Source organism: Eutrema salsugineum, unplaced genomic scaffold (genome assembly GCF_000478725.1).
Source record: "Eutrema salsugineum unplaced genomic scaffold, Eutsalg1_0 scaffold_6, whole genome shotgun sequence".
NCBI classification, from domain to species: Eukaryota; Viridiplantae; Streptophyta; class Magnoliopsida; order Brassicales; family Brassicaceae; genus Eutrema; species Eutrema salsugineum.
This window is the reverse complement of record NW_006256547.1, coordinates 3,094,041-3,113,276: the sequence shown is the minus strand read 5'-3', so window position 1 is coordinate 3,113,276 and position 19,236 is coordinate 3,094,041. Positions and strand designations below refer to the sequence as shown.

At 34.2% G+C, this 19,236-nt stretch overlaps 5 protein-coding genes across 5 annotated transcripts; 2 read left to right on the top strand and 3 right to left on the bottom strand.

Annotated features, from left to right (window-relative positions):
• Positions 1-101: 101 nt before the first annotated feature.
• On the bottom strand, positions 102-2,375 carry LOC18012031 (GDSL esterase/lipase At4g10955). The gene is made up of 4 exons (XM_006394616.2): positions 2,180-2,375; positions 1,849-1,968; positions 963-1,608; positions 102-578 (listed from the first exon to the last, which is right to left on the bottom strand). The coding sequence occupies exons 2-4, from the start codon at positions 1,947-1,949 to the stop codon at positions 207-209; spliced, it is 1,119 nt and encodes a 372-aa protein (XP_006394678.1). The 5' UTR covers positions 1,950-1,968; positions 2,180-2,375; the 3' UTR covers positions 102-206.
• Positions 2,376-3,200: 825 nt separating this feature from the next.
• Positions 3,201-4,769, bottom strand: LOC18011854 (GDSL esterase/lipase At4g10955). Its single transcript, XM_006394614.1, has 3 exons — positions 4,693-4,769; positions 3,693-4,320; positions 3,201-3,596 (listed from the first exon to the last, which is right to left on the bottom strand). Exons 1-3 carry the CDS (start codon positions 4,767-4,769, stop codon positions 3,201-3,203), a joined length of 1,101 nt encoding a protein of 366 aa, XP_006394676.1.
• Positions 4,770-8,106: 3,337 nt separating this feature from the next.
• On the top strand, positions 8,107-9,843 carry LOC18011853 (vesicle transport protein SFT2B). The gene is made up of 6 exons (XM_006394613.2): positions 8,107-8,230; positions 8,313-8,366; positions 8,615-8,688; positions 9,033-9,150; positions 9,329-9,387; positions 9,485-9,843. Exons 1-6 carry the CDS (start codon positions 8,117-8,119, stop codon positions 9,561-9,563), a joined length of 498 nt encoding a protein of 165 aa, XP_006394675.1. The 5' UTR covers positions 8,107-8,116; the 3' UTR covers positions 9,564-9,843.
• A 416-nt stretch (positions 9,844-10,259) lies between these two features.
• On the bottom strand, positions 10,260-11,070 carry LOC18011792. The gene is made up of 3 exons (XM_006394612.2): positions 10,918-11,070; positions 10,576-10,733; positions 10,260-10,478 (listed from the first exon to the last, which is right to left on the bottom strand). Exons 1-3 carry the CDS (start codon positions 10,985-10,987, stop codon positions 10,461-10,463), a joined length of 246 nt encoding a protein of 81 aa, XP_006394674.1. The 5' UTR covers positions 10,988-11,070; the 3' UTR covers positions 10,260-10,460.
• Positions 11,071-14,892: 3,822 nt separating this feature from the next.
• Positions 14,893-18,032, top strand: LOC18011791 (squalene monooxygenase 1,1). The gene is made up of 8 exons (XM_006394611.2): positions 14,893-15,170; positions 15,330-15,441; positions 15,548-15,728; positions 16,235-16,403; positions 16,511-16,729; positions 16,894-17,172; positions 17,284-17,562; positions 17,705-18,032. The coding sequence occupies exons 1-8, from the start codon at positions 14,967-14,969 to the stop codon at positions 17,816-17,818; spliced, it is 1,557 nt and encodes a 518-aa protein (XP_006394673.1). The 5' UTR covers positions 14,893-14,966; the 3' UTR covers positions 17,819-18,032.
• The last annotated feature ends 1,204 nt before the right edge of the window (positions 18,033-19,236 follow it).

The window sequence follows — 19,236 nt, the reverse complement described above, 5'->3', positions numbered from 1 at the left end:
TTTTTTTGGTCGACTATGATATATAACATTTCCTCTTTAAGTATTCGACGAACATACAAACTTTCATAGTATTTTGACTCCGTTTTTCTATATTGTCCTTCAAATCGCGCACAAGGTACATATTATAGCAATTAAAAACAAAAGTTCAAACAATTAAAAACAGTAGAAAGATTTCAAGCATTATTTTGAAGCAACAAAAGCGGAAGTCATTGATTAAACTGGTGCAAAACATATTCACCACTGAACATAGGATCCCACCATTGATGGATCCCATGAGCTTTTTTAAAATTAGGCGATTTGCTAGTGTTTATCGTCATATACGCCGATGGTAAAAGATGAAGAGGTTCCGATGAAGAATCCGAACACGAGCTTCCTCCTCCTCCTCCTCCTCCTCGGGACAACAGACTCCTGAGTGAGTTCCTCGTAGCTATCCTCTCGATTTTTCCAGCTCCGATCTCAAACATTTTGTTTCTGTGCTTGAAATAACCAATGTATTCTGAGCAGATTGGATCTGACGGATTCACATACAAATAAGGTATCCATGATGCTAGTTTCTTAAACGAATCGTCTTCTTGACCCTGTCAATAATTTAGATCCAATTTCTTGTCAGATTCGAACCAGTAAAAGAGCAAAAATTGCAATTTCCTATCGAAACAAAATTATATCCTTCCTCCAGTTTCTTGTATCTTTTTTTATGTCCAACAATACTAACATGCATGATGCATGCATTATAAGAGTTTGAATCTGGATTGTGACACAAGGCACTGAGAAACTAGTAAAAAATGTCAATAACATGCATTTTTTTCTTGTCTATAATATCCATACACAAGACACTAATTAAGACAAACTAGTAAACTACACTGAGACAACCGTGGTCCAATAAATGTCGTCAGATTAACTTTTTTCTTAATTCACGAACTTATTAAAAGTACATTTAGTTTATAATTAATGGATAAGAGTACCTTGTTGTGATGGTGGCGACCCTTGACGGCGATAGCTACTCCGGCTTTGACTAGACTTCCGGCGAATCGAACACCATGTTTAAGCTTCTCGCTCTTCACTAGCTTCTCTATCGGAATAGAGGAGAAAGGAGGGTTGAATAGGTAACACTCGAGAGGGAAACCAGATCTCGTCATGATCTTTCCGGCGAGCAAAGCCACGGCGGCTCCAAGAGAATGTCCGGCGAGCCATACGGCTGCGTTGCCGGTTTTAGCCACCGATGTTTGGATCACCTCTATGGCATGCACGAATCTTGTGCTGTCGTGGAGGCTGTCGCGGATGCAGCGTATGTCGAGCCTAAGGTCACGTGACCGAGAGTGCCGCTTCATGATCGTGCCGCGGAACGCGATCACGTGACGAGGAGGCGTTTTCGAATGAGGGGTATTATGGTAATAATTGTAGGAAAAGAGTTTGTACTCAAAAACGGCGCCGTATATGGAGCCATCTGATTGGTCGATTAGGGTTTCGGCTAAAGTGAAGTTGAAAAACTCCCACCAATGATTGGCTTGTGACTTGAGACCAATCCGGTTTTGTTGTCTGTCTCGTTCCAATGTGTACACTGCTTGTACCAAACATGATGCCACCGAGGTTCTATGGTACGAATTGTTCCTATCAATGACGTTGACTTTTAGTTTTTTTTTTTTTTTTTGTTTTTTTTTGGCTAAATGTAGAATACTGTATATGTATGGTGTGGAAGTTTGAAGAATAAAGAATTTGATAGTTGACTATGGCTAAACCGTTGAATTAGCCAAAAAAAAAACTGATTAGTGATGAGTTTTTTGCTGTGAAATAAATTTGGAAGAAAAGATGTGGTTGCAATAAAATGAAAGAGATGGAATTAGATAATACCAATCAATGGAGGTTAAATGGACGGGACCAGAAATGCTGAAGATCTCTCTTTGAGAGGCCATTAGCCCCTCTTTGACCATATCATCATCTTCTTCTTCCATTGTTTCTCTACCTGATCATCTAATACATATTGTAAAGAAATGTTAATAGTTCTTGCGTCTATCATCATCAATCACTTTTCTTTGATGAATGCAGAGAAAATGAGGAAAACACACACAAAAACACACAAAAAAACATCAAAATTGGTAAATTTGTTATAGTATATCGCTAGGAGAGAAATTTGTTTAGAGAAAAACTGAAATCAATGAACAAGGAAAGATAGACAACATACTCCTTTTTGGTATTTGGAGATCTATCAAAAACTAGTCGAGTTCTGAAAATGAATCTGATGGAAGAAACTGAGTTTTTGTACAGATGAGATGGCCATCTTCTTCTTGTGGGTATTGAAATTTTATGGATCTGGTCATCTGGAGACATTAATGGGACCATATCTTCTCTCTCTTTTTTTTGTGCAAATAGGACCATCTCTTTAACACTGAAACGTGCAAAAGTGTATCAACAATTATTTTATCTACAAATTGTCAATCAAAGAAATATATAGAAAATTTGTATCAAAAACCATGAATTGATCTTTTTTTGTCGTCGAATTGATCTTGTACATAGAAAAAAATAGCAGGGTTGTCAAAAAATATATATATAGAAAAATATCAGGTTATAGTAACAATAACAAATAGCCGACCATATGGAACCAACCATGTCTATCGAGATCAAAACAAAACAAATTGAAGAAGAAAATATGACAGGGTTATAAGTATTTTCTTTGTTCACATAGAAGAGAGAGAGAGAGAAGGGTTGAAGAAGAGTCGAGAGAGAGTTTTTATGTCCTCTTTACCAAAGAGGTTACAAATGGGTATTCACTCGTATATAAATTGTATATTAAGTGTTATTCACTTAATTTTTTATTAATACATGGTTAATTTTAGACAAAATATGGCTAGTGCACAAATTAGCTCTTTCTAGTAAATTTTAAATATCATATATTAAAATAAATGTGGTATGGTTTTGGCTAATTACTTATAACTTTTACTATACGATTCTAATATCAAATCATCTTGGTTGTGTAAACATAAATGTAGTTTTAAGAACATATATATAAACAGTTACATGAAAAAAGATCAAACACAAGAACAGAAAGAAAAAAAACGGGGAAGGGAGAGCAACACAAAATGGAAGGAAAACTAGAGAAAACAAAAAAACACAAAAGTAGAACAAAATGGAAAAGGATTGTTAGGGGGTTCCGCGTTCAAGATCACTTGAACAGATTTAATGAAACCAATTCATTATTCTAGGACCTAATTCAACAGTTTTACCATTTTGCTTTCAGTGCAGGGCCTAATGCAGCAACTTTCCCAATTTGCCCTCAGGGCCGGATCTTGCTCCCACCATTGGTGAAGCCCATGAACTGTCTTAGACTCACTCGGATTGTTCCTGTTTATAGTCATATCGGCTGATAGAAGAAGGTGAAGAGGTTCGGTTGACAAATCGGACGGTGACGATGTTCTTCTTCTTTGGACCAATAGACTCCTAATTGAGCTTCTAGCACCCCTGCTCTCGATTTTGCTTACTCCTATCTTAGACATGATAGTTTTGTGTTTGAAGTAACCAATGTATTCTGAACAGATTATATCTTGTGAGTTCACATATAAATAAGGTGTCCACGATGCTAGTCTTGGATCGTCTTCTTCAAGCTGTAAATTTAAAAAAAAAAAAAATCAATGAAAAGATTTATAGTTTATTATAAGAAAATCAACATTTGAGTTTCATATAAAATTTTATTTATTTACCTGTAGATCCTTCAAGAGCAGAGTTAGGGTGGATTTGAGGACACTCTCGGCGATTCGAAGCACACTTTTAAGCCTCTGGCTCTGAAGTAGCTGGTCTAGAGGAATAGAGGAGATTGGAGGGTTAAATATGTAACTCTCGAGGAAGTATCCAGATTTTATCATGGTCTTGCCGGCCAGCAATGCTAGGCCGGCTCCCAAAGAGTGTCCAGCGAGCCAGATGGCTGATTCTTGGTGTTTACCTACCATATTTGTGATTGCTTCTATAGCATGCACAAACCTGGCGCCTCTGTGGAGGCAGTTGAAGAAGCATCGGAGGTCAAGTTTCACATCACAGTAGATTGTTTTTAATCGTAAGCTCGTACCACGGAATGCAATCACGTAACGTGGAGCTACTCTCAAATGAGGGGTATTTTGGTATAAGTTGTAGAGCTCGTATTCGTAAACGGCACCGTATATGGATTTGTCATTTGGGTCAAACAATTCTTCGAGTAAAGTGAAGTGGAAAAAGTCCCACCAGGGCTTCGCTCTAGCCTCGCGACCTACCCGTTTCTTTTTCCTGTCTGTTTCCATTGTGTACACTCCTTTTACCAAACTTGATGCCACTGAGGTTCGATGGTACGAATTAGTCCTATTGGAAAAAAACAAAAACAAAAACAAAATGAGTGTTTATCCATACTAATTCTGAAAGGTCAATATTGACTTAGTAACTCGTGCACGGCACAATGAGTTCATATAGTAAGTTTGTAGCTCGATTGACATATTTACTTCTTCAAAGTAAATTATAAAAAGTAAATATCACTTGCATACTCTGTCTATCCTAAAAACACTTGTTAACGCTTTACGTTCTATAATCTGTTTTCCACATCAATTCACAATCTTGTTTATTCTCCTTAAATTTTGTTTTTTAAACTCCTATACTTTACACTCCTATACGAAACAATGTTTTCGAAGTTTAAAACCAAATTTTTTAAAATAGTACATAATAAAGTAAAATTTTGACCAATCAATAGATGTAAGATGGGAGGGGCCAAAATTGCTGAAGATCTCTCTATCTGGGTTTCTCGCTCCTAGTCCCATTTTTTTTTCTTCTTCCTATAACATTGCCAATTAGTAATCAAACAAATTTAAAGTTAAACGGTGAAGAACAAAATGCAAATATACTACAAAGTTAGGTCTTTACAAAAAAAAAAAAAAAAAAGTTAGGTCTTTACGTATTACACTATTACATATATCAGTTTCACATTCATTTATTTAGCAACATGAGCCATGAGGTTAACGAGGGATGAATTCCATAAGTGTAAAATATTTTGTAGAAAATTAACTAAAAACACACGTAGAAAATGTAAAGTACTCAGGAAAATCAATTTTAATGGATGCCCTCTTTTTGGCCACTGTCAAAACTCTCATAGTAATGCATGTTGTGTTGATTAATCTGAATTTTGGTGTAGATCTCCTCCTATTACTAAAAATCAACACTACAGAAAGAAAAAGCTGATACCTATGTGTTTTCTCAGATGACATATTATAAATACATCGTAGGAACTCATTGCCTTGTGTCAAAAGTATCAGTCACTCTTTACAAATATTTTTAAAAGCAGGGAAATTGCAGAAAATGGTGAAAATAGAAAGAAGGAAAAAAAAAACATACCCTTTTTCTGTGGTTTAACAGGTCAATCAGAATCGAATTTAATCGAAATCTGATGAAGTGAAACTAGCTAAAGTGTTCTTTTGTTTTATGTTTTGATGTTCTTTTTTTTTTTGAACTGAATGTTTTGATGTTCTTACAACAAGTGTTCAACAAAAGAACTAAGGAGTCGTTACACTCATGAGTCATGAGACAAAGCATCTTGCTAATATATAGGATGCTAGAAATAAGAAGACTTTTTGGATCCAGAGATATTGTCCCTTTAGCACTGACACAAGCACTGACAAAAATAAGATGACATTTTGGATCCAGACCTTATCAACTGCTTCTTTATTTACAAATTGACAAAAATTCTACAAATTAACAATTAAAAACATATTAAGAAGTGTGAATCGATCGATACATCGATTGAATAAGTCTCCGAGACCGCGTACAAGTGTTTCGGTTTATCAAGTCATATAAGGAAAAGAAGCATTCTTTATCTACAGACTACAGTGCTACATCATCAAACCAATTTAAGAAAAACAATATTACAAAGTTTTCCCTATAATAGAACATTAAATAATTCATCTGATTTTCAAACCTATTAGAAAGATCGAAACAATCGACTAATCTTAAAATAAATTTCTAAACCATGTTTGAGTACACAAAAACAACAAATTTTTACTAAGTAAAATGTCAATAAAATGAATACATTTTTTTTATGGTTAATAAATATTATTAAAAACCATACGCTGACACTATGATTTGCAGTGAATGGTTTGCACTATGATTTACTAACATTGCATTAGAATATACAGTATGATACTTTGATATATTAAGATTGGATTAGTGAAAATGAGGTCACACAATCATTGTTCCCTTAAATATGCCTTTCCGAATTACCAAAATAATTTTGAGTTTGAGTGTTATATATCAGGTCAACGATATTATATTCACTTAATCCAAATCTAAATTCATATCATGTCAATTCAATATCAAAGACGCTAACGAATCAAATTTTAGACGAAAGAAAACTCAAATCTCTAATATCAACATATCATAGCTTATCAAACGTAATAAATATTATTAATATAAATATCTATGGTCAACAATTTTTTTATTGTTGCTCATCATTTGAATTGGTTTCTTATAATTATAAATTAACTAGGATTATACCTGGTGCTATGCACCGATAACGTTACCTATATCAATCAATTATTGCATGTAAAATCTGTGAATAATTTAAAATAATTTTTTTTTAACATTTCATTTCCTTATTATATACAATAGTCTCAATATTAATAAAAGAAAATTGGTTCAATAAAAAAGAAAACAAAAAATCTATTAGAACATAGTCGTTAATTTGAAGAAGGTGACATTATATATTAAACAAACAAACAAAAAACTCAGATACAAACTTACGTTTTGAGTTATTGAGGTGGTTTGCTTTCTAAATGTTGGGGTGGTTTGCTGTTAACTCTTTAGGTTTGCATGTTAGTATCAATCTCTGCTGCCTCTTATTCAACTTTGTATTCACCACCTCTTCTCCAGCACCATCTTTGATTTATTCTGTTATTGTTCCCATGGTCTCGTTTACTTCCTTCATATTCACACCTCCCTTTCTATTTTCACAATATTAGTTTAGATATGGAGAAACGTTCAGATTATAGAAGAGAGACGCAGAGATTCATTTCAAGCTTCTTGACAGCATCATCCACATGAAAATTGCAGCTTTCGTTGAATTCTTCTTTGATGAATGCTTCGTTTTGCATGCTCGTGGGACACCCTTGCTTTATCAGCCTGAAGAAGGAATTGATGACTGCATTTGATCAAATTTGTTAGCAAAACATATGAAGATGACATACAAAAAAGAAAAAAAGAAAGGAATTATTGGTTAGCATCTCTTGTTGGATTACTTCATCGTACAGGTGAAGCAAAGTGCCTCTTCCACTGTTTAGCTGCTTATCATACATAGATCTTGTGATAAGGTTCTGATAATTTACCAAGTTCCTCTGAAACGTATATGTCATTTAGAGAAGAGACATATCTACTTAAGGATTAATTTAAATATTTAACAAAAGTGAGTGGTGTTGTCTGATGATTATTCTGTGTAGATTACGTGAAATATGTTGTAAAGCAGTAAAATATAACCGTAGAAGTAGAGATCATGGGTAGTTTTTTCCATAAATTGATGATTTTTCACACATTTATTTCTTTTATTAAAAAAAAAATATTGACATCCATCGTCGTTAATGTAAGAGATAGTGGAGTTGAGGAAGAAATTTTAGGGATTTGAAATTGAGAAAAAAAATTTGAGAATTTATTATTTGAGATTTTTTTTCTGTTATTTGTTTTTGTAAAATTTTGCCACATGTCACCATATAATTGGTGAAGTGACTTGTGCTTTAGTAATATAAGGATTTGACTGTAGTATTATATTAATTCACTTTCTTACACCATTTGGCTTTATGTACACATAATTGTAAGTGAAAATTAAATTCCATTCATGAACATTAACTTTCTTTAGTTTGGATAAATCAACACATAAAATCCAAGTGACAAGAAATTTTTTTTTATATACGCGATTCCTCACTATTTAATATTTAATAAATAGATCCGACTTATCCGAAATAATCGATCCGAAACCATCTAAAAACCCGAATGCCAAAGCCTAATATGTGTCACTGTTGATTTTGGGCTTAACGTGGCCCAGATTTGAGAGATGATTGCACGTCGTTGATTGGATTTTGGTTAATAATTTCTCCGATCATCGGAACAAACAGAAGCAGTAATCGAGATGCAGAAGCTGAACGAACTCTTCTCTGGTGGCGGAGACGGAGACGGCGACGGGACAACCGATAACTTCCTTGAAGATGGATCGGAGGGTCTCTGTTCTCTCTCCCCGACCCAGGTTTCTTTCTCCCTGTCTTCTCCTCGCGATTTCTAGGGATTGTTGTTGTCTGTGTACCTTCCTAATCTTCTTCGAATTGCAGAGAATGTACGGATTCGCAGCGTCTTTGGCCGCTGGTTTGCTGCTTATGTTTCTGGTAAAAAGAGCAATTTGACATATCAATGCCTTTGTTTTATTGGAAGAATGTGAAATTTTCTGTTTCTACTCAGCTAGCTAAGAGACTGTAGTTGCTTTTCATGTCATGGGTTTCGATTTCTTATTCGTATTGGCTTGTGTTTATTGATCTTCTTCTTAATCACGTTCTATGGATCGAACTGGTATAATTTTGTTAATCATGAAGCCAATTCTAGAAGTAATTCGTGTTTTATGACTCTTCTTCTGCAGTCTATGATTGTATTTGCTATCCCGATCAAATTTGCACTGCTCTTCACATTTGGAAATGTACTCGCTATTGGAAGGTATGTTTTGCTTGAATGTCGTGGAGAGAACTTGCTGTGTTGACTAACATCTAGCGGTTTCATGGGATTTCAATTCTTAAAACTTTCAAAGATTTGATCTTTGAGTCCTTTCTTTTTTTGTGTGTGTGTGCGTAGGATGGATTTCAGTTAGGTTTTGTCATTTTGATTTCTGATGTTTACTGTCATTTGCTTCTATCCATTGATATTGTTTAGGTGAAATTCCAATTTAGACGTTGTTTCCAGAATCTGATGATATTGTCTTATATCTAACAAAAGCTTTTGCAGTTTTTCTATATCCACATTGTTATATTTTAAACCACAAGAGATCAATGTTTCTTTGGCAGCACAGTTTTCCTCATGGGAGCTGAGCAACAGATAAATATGATGTTGGACCCTGTTCGTATCTACGCTACATCCATTTATATTGGATGCGTCGTTGTTGCACTCATTTGCGCTCTCTTGGTGAGTTTCTTGCTCTCTCATGCAACAACCAATGACCATGTTTAGCTCCAAAACTAGATGCTTAGAGTAACTGCAAGATCTAATCTCAGCCAATCTCAAAAGCCTGCAATTTTGTTTGTTCCAAATATTTCTCAGCTTGAAATTTCAGTCTTTTTAAACTCTTTCTCACCTCCTGTAGATCCACAGCAAAATTTTAACGGTGCTTGCCATCCTATGCGAGACCTGTGCACTTATTTGGTAAGTTTAAGTCCAAAACCGGATTTGTTTCTATAAGGTTCTTGAGCCTTTATGGATTGAACATCTTCTTCTTATACACATCACATGATAATGACAGGTATAGCCTCAGTTATATTCCATTCGCACGGAGAATGGTCTCTGAAATAATGATCCGTCTCTGCGACACCGAGCTATAGTCAGACCATCTGGCAGCAAACACAAAGCACATATATCAGTTTGCTGGTCTCAAGAACTTGAGATCTGATTCTTCTTCAACGTACTTATTTGTTTGTTATTTATTTTATTCTCTTGTTTGACCTGATCCGGTGGTTTGCTTGCACATGAATCAGAGTAATGCGGATTGGTTTTCTTTTGTTGGGGTCTTAACCTCTTGTGTGTAGTTTGTTGCTTGAAGCTCTTTTGCAGCTTCAGATTTGCAAATAGTAATTCTATTCAAACAACTTATCGGAGTTCTCAATTTACATGGTTTTTATACATTGACCAACTAAAATAAGTTGATGATGAGTTTTCTAATAACAGTATATATATTTTTTTTGGTCAACCTAATAACAGTATATTAGTATTAGATTTTTGTTCGCCAGCTGAAAATTATTGGGAGCTTAAACTCGAGCTATGAGTAGTTTCTTTTTCTGTTTTGGTTCTAAAAGAGTACAGTTTCTTCAACTTTAATTTACAAGCAATGAATCCCAAATGATAAAAATTCCTAGAATTGTGTTTATTATGGTTTAATAAATTATTCGAAGATGAAGGTAGTAATCTGACTTTGAAGTATTTTGCTATTTACCTAATTATTTTTAGAATGCAACATTTATCATTTTACTATAGTGCAAGTGTGCAACTTACCATATAAAAAGAAAAAATTGTGAAGACAATAATGTAGAAACTAGGACGGCCTTTTTTGACAACGAGAAAGAGCATCATTCATACAAAATCATCTCTCTACATTATTAGTTCTTTCTTTCTTTACATTAAAAGAAGAAAAGAAAAAGGAAAAAAAGCATATAATAATAAACTTCACCAGCCGAAAAGAGATAGAACCCAAAGTGTCGATCATATCTTCAAATACAGGAATGTCAGATGCAACCACCCAACTGCAAAATTCATAGTTGAGTTATTATGAATTGTTTTTCTTTTTCTTTCCATTTTCGTAATGAAAGCGTTTTGTTAAGAGTTATTAATTTCACTCACCATTATGGATTCAATTTCCTTGTCGGAGACAGGTGTGCGTTTCGGCTGAAGAGATGCTTTTCCTCCATCAGCAGTGTTCTTCGGAGCCGCCGGAACATCCGAACTCGCCGTCACATTCTTCTTGCCGCCGGCAACTGATCCCGGCACCGGTCCAGAGCCTGAGAAATGTCACAGACAAAAAAGAAGAACAAAAATAAAGCTATTGATGCGAAGAAATTGGCATCTGATAAAGCAAGAACCAAACAAAAACAAAAACAAAAGCAAAAAGTAGTGAAAGAGAATCTACTAAGAAATGATTTTTTTTTCTTTTGACGATCTATGGATTCAAAGAAAAATGTAAACCTGATGAAATAGCAGAGGAGGAAGAAGTAGAGTGTCTCTGAGGAAATTTGATACGAGGAATTCTCTTCATCTTCTGTTTCCTATGATTCTTGAATTAATGATTGCTTTGTTTTCTTGCTCTGATTTTTCTTTCCATAGAGACGAACTAAAGCTCTTATCTTTATCTTGAACTTAATGGGCTAATGGGCCCGACGAAGTCTTCATGGGTTGGGCTTTCTGTAAATTAACACAACAGTTTTTCTTTTTTTTGGTTCAAATAACACTAACAGTTTTATATTTCACTTATTTAGAAAGCCAAAATGAATTGTAGTATTTCCTCAGAGGAAACAGTAAGTTCAACGAAACAGAGGAAATACCTTAAATCAAAGAGTTGAACAGTTCAATTTTTTTCTCTAATTTTTATAATAAAAACTAAAAATTATATTATACATTAAATAAAACTAAACTTTTAGAATTGAACAATGTTTAATATTTTTAACCTTTTTTTGGTTTACTTCTCTCCCCGTACGTTTGTATATTTTCAGAAGAGAATGTAAATTTGAAGAAGGAAACTTCAAGAGAATAAATTCATAAATATATATACATATATATATGTAGATAGATACAGTGTACTCATTCTATAATTGATGAATTTATGTGGTGAGATTTTTTTTTTTCATTTTGTAATAAGGTTTTATGTGGTGAGAACTGAAGTGACGTGTTTATGGAAAGCAGCCAAAAAAAGGAGTTAAACCTCATCCCTAAAAATGTATGGCAACCCAAATTTTATAGATCACGTGGAACGATGAGTGACATCATTCGTTGACCTTGAACTCCTCTTTCAAGATGACCATATATGGTTACGCAAGTAAAAACAACTCTCACCTTTATCGTTTCGGTTTCGTGGATGATGTTAGATTCGTATTTATCCAAAAAGTGATTATTAAGTATGATGATTTCATCGGCTTAATTATAGAAATATTTAGTTGTGAAGTGTTTAAGTATCTATAGCATAAGTGTTTTTGATTATTTTTTATGATAAGATTTCCTAGTAAAATTTTTGACCTTAAGGAATTTTAAGATGAATAATACGAAGAAAATGGTGTTCTGTGCAAGTAGGGACAAAAACACGAAAATTATGCGTGCTGTTAATCTGATATGCAATAACGAATTGACTGGCAGACAAACGTAGGACACGTAAACTAAAAGCATCCGCAACGCTGAAATGCAAAATATATTTTTTTGTTAATTTTTATATTATTAAATTTGAGGAATACTAAAAAAGGTAAAAAAGGACAGAGAAATTGATAAGAAAAAAAAGAAGAAAGAGAAAGGAAGAATTTTTTTTGCTAACTAATTAAAAATTGACACGTGACAGAAGAAACGGTTTTAATTGTTTCTAGAGAAAAAACATTTCAACATTTTATCCAATCCATTTCAATTATTATATTAATAAATTTTTGTTAAAAACGCTTAAGAAACAGCGTTGTGGATGCTCTAACAATTGTGGGTTAATGACTTTTATGATATTAAGTATCACGTTCTAGTAACCAATTTCCCTACAATTGTCAACTTTAAATTATATAATTGGAATTTCGTTGTTCTATATAGCATTTTCATTGGTATATGTTATAAAATCGCAATGAAGAATAGATAATTGAGACGACTAATATAGGTTTGTGTGTAAAGTTTTATTATTAACTGAGTAAATAATATTATAAACATTTATAATCCATAATATGTCCCAAAATCAGATACAAGAAGGAAAAAAAAAAAATATATATATATATATCTAATCGTTATATACACAAAGCCACTTCTTTTACAATATATTATCAAATTTCAAATCATCGAAAATACACTATTCATTTTTACTGTGTTACAATTTCGGTTAACACATACACAATTTCAAGTGCTTCAGAAGATAGTTAGCTAGCCACTTCTTTAATTAATTTAATTATGAGTATATTTATTCACTGTGATTTCCTTTTTAAACTATCAGAAGTGATATTTATAATGTGATGACGTGACGCTTGTGCCGACTGAAGATGATCTATATATATATATATATATATATATATCACTCCGCTTATTTGAATTGTCTTATAGATCAGATCAAAGACTAAAGTATCACGCAATTAATAGAAAAATAAATAAACGGTAATGATGGATATGGCTTTCTCGTACTTGTGGTTATGGACGCTAATAGGTTTCGTGTTGACGTGGACGTTGTTCCACGTACGTGGCCAACCGGAGTTCCACGTACGTGGCCAACCGGAGTAAGATAACGTCAACAAAGTTGGCTTGATAATAAGGCGGTGGAGGAGAGAAGAGACGGTGGTCCTGATGTCATCATCGTTGGAGCCGGTGTTGGCGGCTCGGCTCTCGCATATGCTCTTGCTAAGGTTCGTATAATTCTTTCACATATCAAATCTGCATGGATCTTTTATAAGCTTCTATTGATTTATATACAGTTTCTGCGTTTGTATCTCCGTTTTTCTGAGTTTCTATTGACCCTATCCTCTGATGGCCATCTGCTCTCTCCCTTTCCTTTTCCTCTTCGCATTTGGCACAGCCTCAAACTTTTTGCGGTAATTTATTAGATATCTCCTTACTAGTTTTTTTTTTGTATAAGAAATTGTTTTTTACGTAACTCTATATAGTTTTCTTAGTTAATTTTTATAATCTTACACTAATGATATTATTTACTTGTGTTAATCTGAATTACTAGTTGGCTTTGAGAATGTTGGGTCCCCATCTCAAGGCTGAATGGGGGAGGCAAATGCTGTCTCGGTGTCTCCAGCTAACGCAGCTGCGTATCGCAAAACCTTTATGGACGCTACTATTTTCTAAATGTTGATGCCATATCTATATAGCAATGTAAATGTTCCAAGAGGACGGATAAAGACATATTTTTCTGAAAAAATAGAAACAAAATGAGAGGGAATAAAATATATTTTATCGCAAAACGTTGACATATGGTACTAGAAAATTTTCGCCTATACTTTTTATCATATGGTCATCCAATTTTTTTTCTTTCAAATAGATGGTCATTCTGTTAATTATAAAGTAACTACGGTTATGAGACCTATTTCTCATTAAAAAACGCATCATCAGCTAAAATGAAAGTTGATTTTAGTCCGCATATAAACTGATTGAGAATACTGTGTATCATATGAAATCAAATTCTTATCTTAAACAACTTGTTTGGGACGTTTCACTTTATCGAAACATTGATTGACATGTTTTAATTCATCATTCAAGAGTTGAATTCATCATTTAGCTAAGTCTCAAACATAAGATTGGTCATGTGTCAGATAATAAATCTGGACACTTATTTAGAGGAAATTCTGTATTTTTGGAAAATTGGACCCTCAAATTAGTGGAAAATTTTGAAATTTTTTTTGGCCCTGAACTTGTGCTCCTCTTGCACACCCACAGAACCACCCCTGGCTAAGCTCTTGACTATGTTCGCCTATCTTGTTCATCAAATGGTCATCAATTTTTTTTTTTAAATCGATGGTCAATATATTTCTGTTAAAAAGAATTATGGTTATGAGACCTAATTTATTTAAAACAAAAAAAAAACTCCATCAGCTATAATGAAAGTTGATTTTTGTCCGCATATAAACTGGTGGTAGAGAAAATTATATGAAATTTCCTATAAAAAACCAGTTTGGTACGTTCCTCTTTTAATCAAAACATGAATTGCCATTTCTTAACTCTTTAATTCATCATTCAAGAGCTACAGAAATGTCAATAATTTTAGTTTTAGTGGCCGGTGCTTTTTATTTGTTTGTTCCATATAGCAAACATAATCATTTATTAGGGTGGACAATAACTTGTGTTTGTATCTAAAGAAAATATCGTTTGTTTTTGTCAGCTTAGACAAGTCACAATTGATAAGAATCCTATGGACAACAAAAAATATCGATATCTCGCCATTTTTATTTAATAATTATAAATTAGCATATGTGGTGATGTCACGTCCGTGGCGACTATAAATCGGTGAGTCCGTCTTTCTCAGCTCTCTCATCTCATAAAGCATATTGAAAAATAATACAATAGATATGGACATGGCTTTTACGCAAGTTTGTTTATGGACGCTACTCGCCTTCGTGCTGACTTGGACAATATTCCACGTCACCAACATGAAGAAGAAGGCGGCGAAGTTGGTGGATGTGGCGGCCGGGGAGAGAAGAGACGGTGGTGCTGACGTTATCATCGTCGGAGCCGGTGTCGGCGGCTCAGCTCTCGCCTATGCTCTTGCTAAGGTACGTAAAATCGCACTTTATGCTAATTTTTTTTTTCTCTTAAACTATTTGTGCATGGATGGTAGAATAACAATATTATACAATATATAGCTCAGTTACAATATGATTGCAATATTTAGGTTGGAATGAACAGTTGTATTTATTAATTTTGTGTTAAAGGACGGGCGTCAAGTACATGTGATAGAGAGAGACATGAGACAACCAGAGAGAATGATGGGTGAGTTTATGCAACCAGGAGGACGACTCTTGCTTTCTAAGCTTGGTCTTCAAGGTATGTTGACTACGCTTCACTTTTCATCTATACATTTACATAAATTAACGTAAGACATATTTTGTCTTCGTTTCATGATAATATATTTGTGCGTATATATATATAGATTGTTTGGAGGGAATAGATGCACAGATAGCCACCGGCTTAGCAGTTTATAAGGACGGTAAAGAAGCAGTCGCGCCTTTTCCAGTGGAGGACAACAACTTTCCTTATGAACCATCTGCTCGAACTTTTCACAATGGTCGATTCGTCCAGAGACTGCGCCAAAAGGCCTCTTCTCTCCCCAAGTATGTATCTCTATATATTCACCATTTTTACTAAGATGTTAAAAATACCACATAGAAAAGGTAAAGGGATTCAGTTAAACATATACAACAATTGAACTATTCTCTACGTTACTAATTGTTTGTTTTGAGATGGAAAACCATGAATTATGAGAACTAAAGCTGACCCAAAATAAGAATTGGTGTGTAAGTGATGTAATCTAATATATCAAAAAAAATATGAATCAAAATCGCTGCTAACTGATTTTTAGACAAAACCTAATTAATAAACCTTGACAAACAATTATTTTTTGTTTTCTATAAAATGAAATTTCTAGAAACTCGACCAAACTTTCATTTACAACAAAAATACCTTATTTTCGGACCAAACTTACAAGACTTTTTTTTTAGTCATAAAGTTATTTTATGGGGTAAATAAATACAATATTTTTGGAATTTATAATTGATTACTAGATAGTTCCGTTGACTTGAAGCTACTATTAAACTTGACAATAACTATTATTTGGCAGTGTGCGACTTGAAGAAGGGACGGTGAAGTCTTTGATAGAAGAGAAAGGAGTGATTAAAGGGGTTACGTACAAGAACAGTTCAGGCGAAGAAACAACTGCCTTTGCACCTCTCACTGTGGTATGCGACGGTTGCTACTCTAACCTCCGTCGCTCTCTTAACGACAACAATGTGAGTATATCTTTAAATTGAATAGTATTTTCCTATCATTTTTTACTCACAAATTAAGAATATAATGGATACTATTCAATTTTATTCGTTTTGTTAATTTGATATAGGCGGAGGTTCTGTCGTACACAGTTGGTTACATCTCAAAGAATTGTCAGCTTGAAGATCCAGAAAGGTTAAAGTTGATAATGTCTAAACCCTCCTTCACCATGTTGTATCAAATCAGCAGCACCGACGTTCGTTGTCTTACGGAGCTTTTCCCCGGCAATATTCCTTCTATGGCAAATGGTGAAATGGCTGACTTTTTCAAAAATTCTATTGCTCCTCAGGTATGCACTGTGGACTTATTAATCGTTGATATCAATACTATTAATTTGGTGTTACTACTTAGTTGTACCAAATATACGTACTCACTTTTAACAATTGCAAGCGGTTCATGAATCCATGCAGAATATATATGCATTTGAACATCTCTTTGCACTTGTTTTCTTAGGTACCTCAAAATCTCCGCAAAGTATTTTTGAAAGGGATCGAAGAGGGAGCACAAATAAAAGCGATGCCAACAAAGAGAATGGACGCTACTTTGAGCGAGAAGAAAGGAGTGATTGTGTTGGGAGATGCATTCAACATGCGTCATCCAGTAGTCGCTTCTGGAATGATGGTTTTACTCTCTGACGTTCTCATTCTACGCCGCCTTCTCCAGCCATTGGCCAACCTCGGTGATGCAAACAAAATCTCAGAAGTTATTAAGTCATTTTATGTCATTCGAAAGGTGAGCATATATACGTAATACGTCACATACTAATCTTATGAGAATCCTAAAACCGCTTATACAACCTCAAAAAGGTGTTTTGAAAAGATTACATGATTTTGTGTTGTGAAGCCAATGTCGGCGACGGTGAACACACTAGGGAATGCATTTTCTCAAGTGCTGATTGCATCGACGGACGAAGCAAGAGAAGCAATGAGACAGGGATGCTACGATTACCTCACTAGTGGCGGCTTTCGCACGTCAGGATTGATGGCTCTGCTCGGCGGCATGAACCCTCGTCCACTCTCTCTCATCTTTCATCTCTGCGCCATTACACTATCCTCCATTGGTCAACTTCTCTCTCCTTTTCCCTCTCCTCTTAGCATCTGGCATAGCCTCAGACTTTTTGGTGTAAGTCATTATGTCTCTCCTTATATTTTAGTTGTTTTTTTGTCGAAATTTAATTCTACGTAAATGTGTGAGTGTTGATCTTTTTAGTTTACCATATTACAATTTGATATTGATTTTTTTTGTTTTTAATGTGAATCCTTAGTTGTCTATGAAAATGTTGGTTCCTCATCTCAAGGCTGAAGGGGTTAGCCAAATGTTGTCTCCATCATATGCAATCGCGTATCGCAAAAGCTATATGGCCACAACAGCTCTTTAAACATCGATGCTCTGAACCGCGAATAATATAACAACATATATGGAGCGTTCAGCTTTGTGATTGTGCATTTGCTAAAATTGTATTGCACTGTGCTTACTATTATTTAGTATATATATAGTTGGAATATATACATGTCGGTATATTCTGTAGACAGAAAAGGATTGTAATAAGAAAACGACTTCTCGTACAATTGCTGGCATTAATTCTCTTACATGATTTTTTTTCGTAATATACGGAAATAGAAGTTGTACGATAGTAGAATCTATGAAAATAGTACTATCACAATTTACCACATAATATTGCCAGATTTATTTTTATCAAAAGCTCAATAATTTAACAAAAATGAGTTTTTAAAATGTGATCACGTAATTTCAGACAATAATTTTTTTCCCTTAAAATCTTTTATTTTTAAGTACATGAAAAATACATACCTTTAAATAAAAATATTTTTTAATCAAGTTGAACACGACATAGTCAGGTATCACCTAGAATCTGCAATCACGTTTTGCTACTTCATACTTTTAGTTTGTTTTATGATTATTAATCTCTTAAATGTAATTCTAAATTGATTTTTCTAATTTTCATTCCACTCCTAATCAAACTAATTTTCTCAACAAATTGAATTTAGTGAAATTTGTAGACATCACTAACTTCTTGGTGCAGTCGTCCCAATAATTGACGAACTTATGTCGTGAGGTTTATGTTGTCGTGTTCATATAAAACAGCCAAGAAAGAGTTGCTCTAGTCTCTATACCATTTAGTTATAACAAAGCAAAAAAAGGATGCATCACTTAAACATGTGGTCCATGTCCATGAGTGGAGATAATTAAGTACATAACTCACTGGCCGTTTATTCTTTCTAGACCAATTGTCTGCATTACTTATCAAATAAGCAGTGAGGAGGTTCGTTGTATTGCCGAGATTCCTGCCGATAGTGTTCCTTCTATAACAGTCGGTGAAATATGTCTAGCTTCCTCGAGAAAAGTATGGCTCCTGCGGTATGCATCAAGTTTAATAGATGCTTAATCTGTGATCAGCTTTTACAGAGAATTGATATTACTAATTAAGCTAGTGGGACTAGTACGTAGATGAGACATACACGTGAGCACATTCTGACATTTGAAAACGGTCCATGCAAAATATAGACATGCATTCATCATAGTTTTAGTTAAATTGTGGGTATAATTATGTGACTGATCGAATATTATAGACAGTAACTTTCATTCTAATCTCAGATACCTACAAAAATCCTTGAGTTATCAATGATGGAGCTATAGGATGAACGTGGTGGCAACTAAGAGCATGTCAACTATGTTGAATAAGAAGAAAGGAGTGATTGTGTTAGGAGATGCATTCAACATGCGTCATCCAATAATCGCGCTTTGATTTCTAGACTTTGTTTGTAATACTGCGCTTTA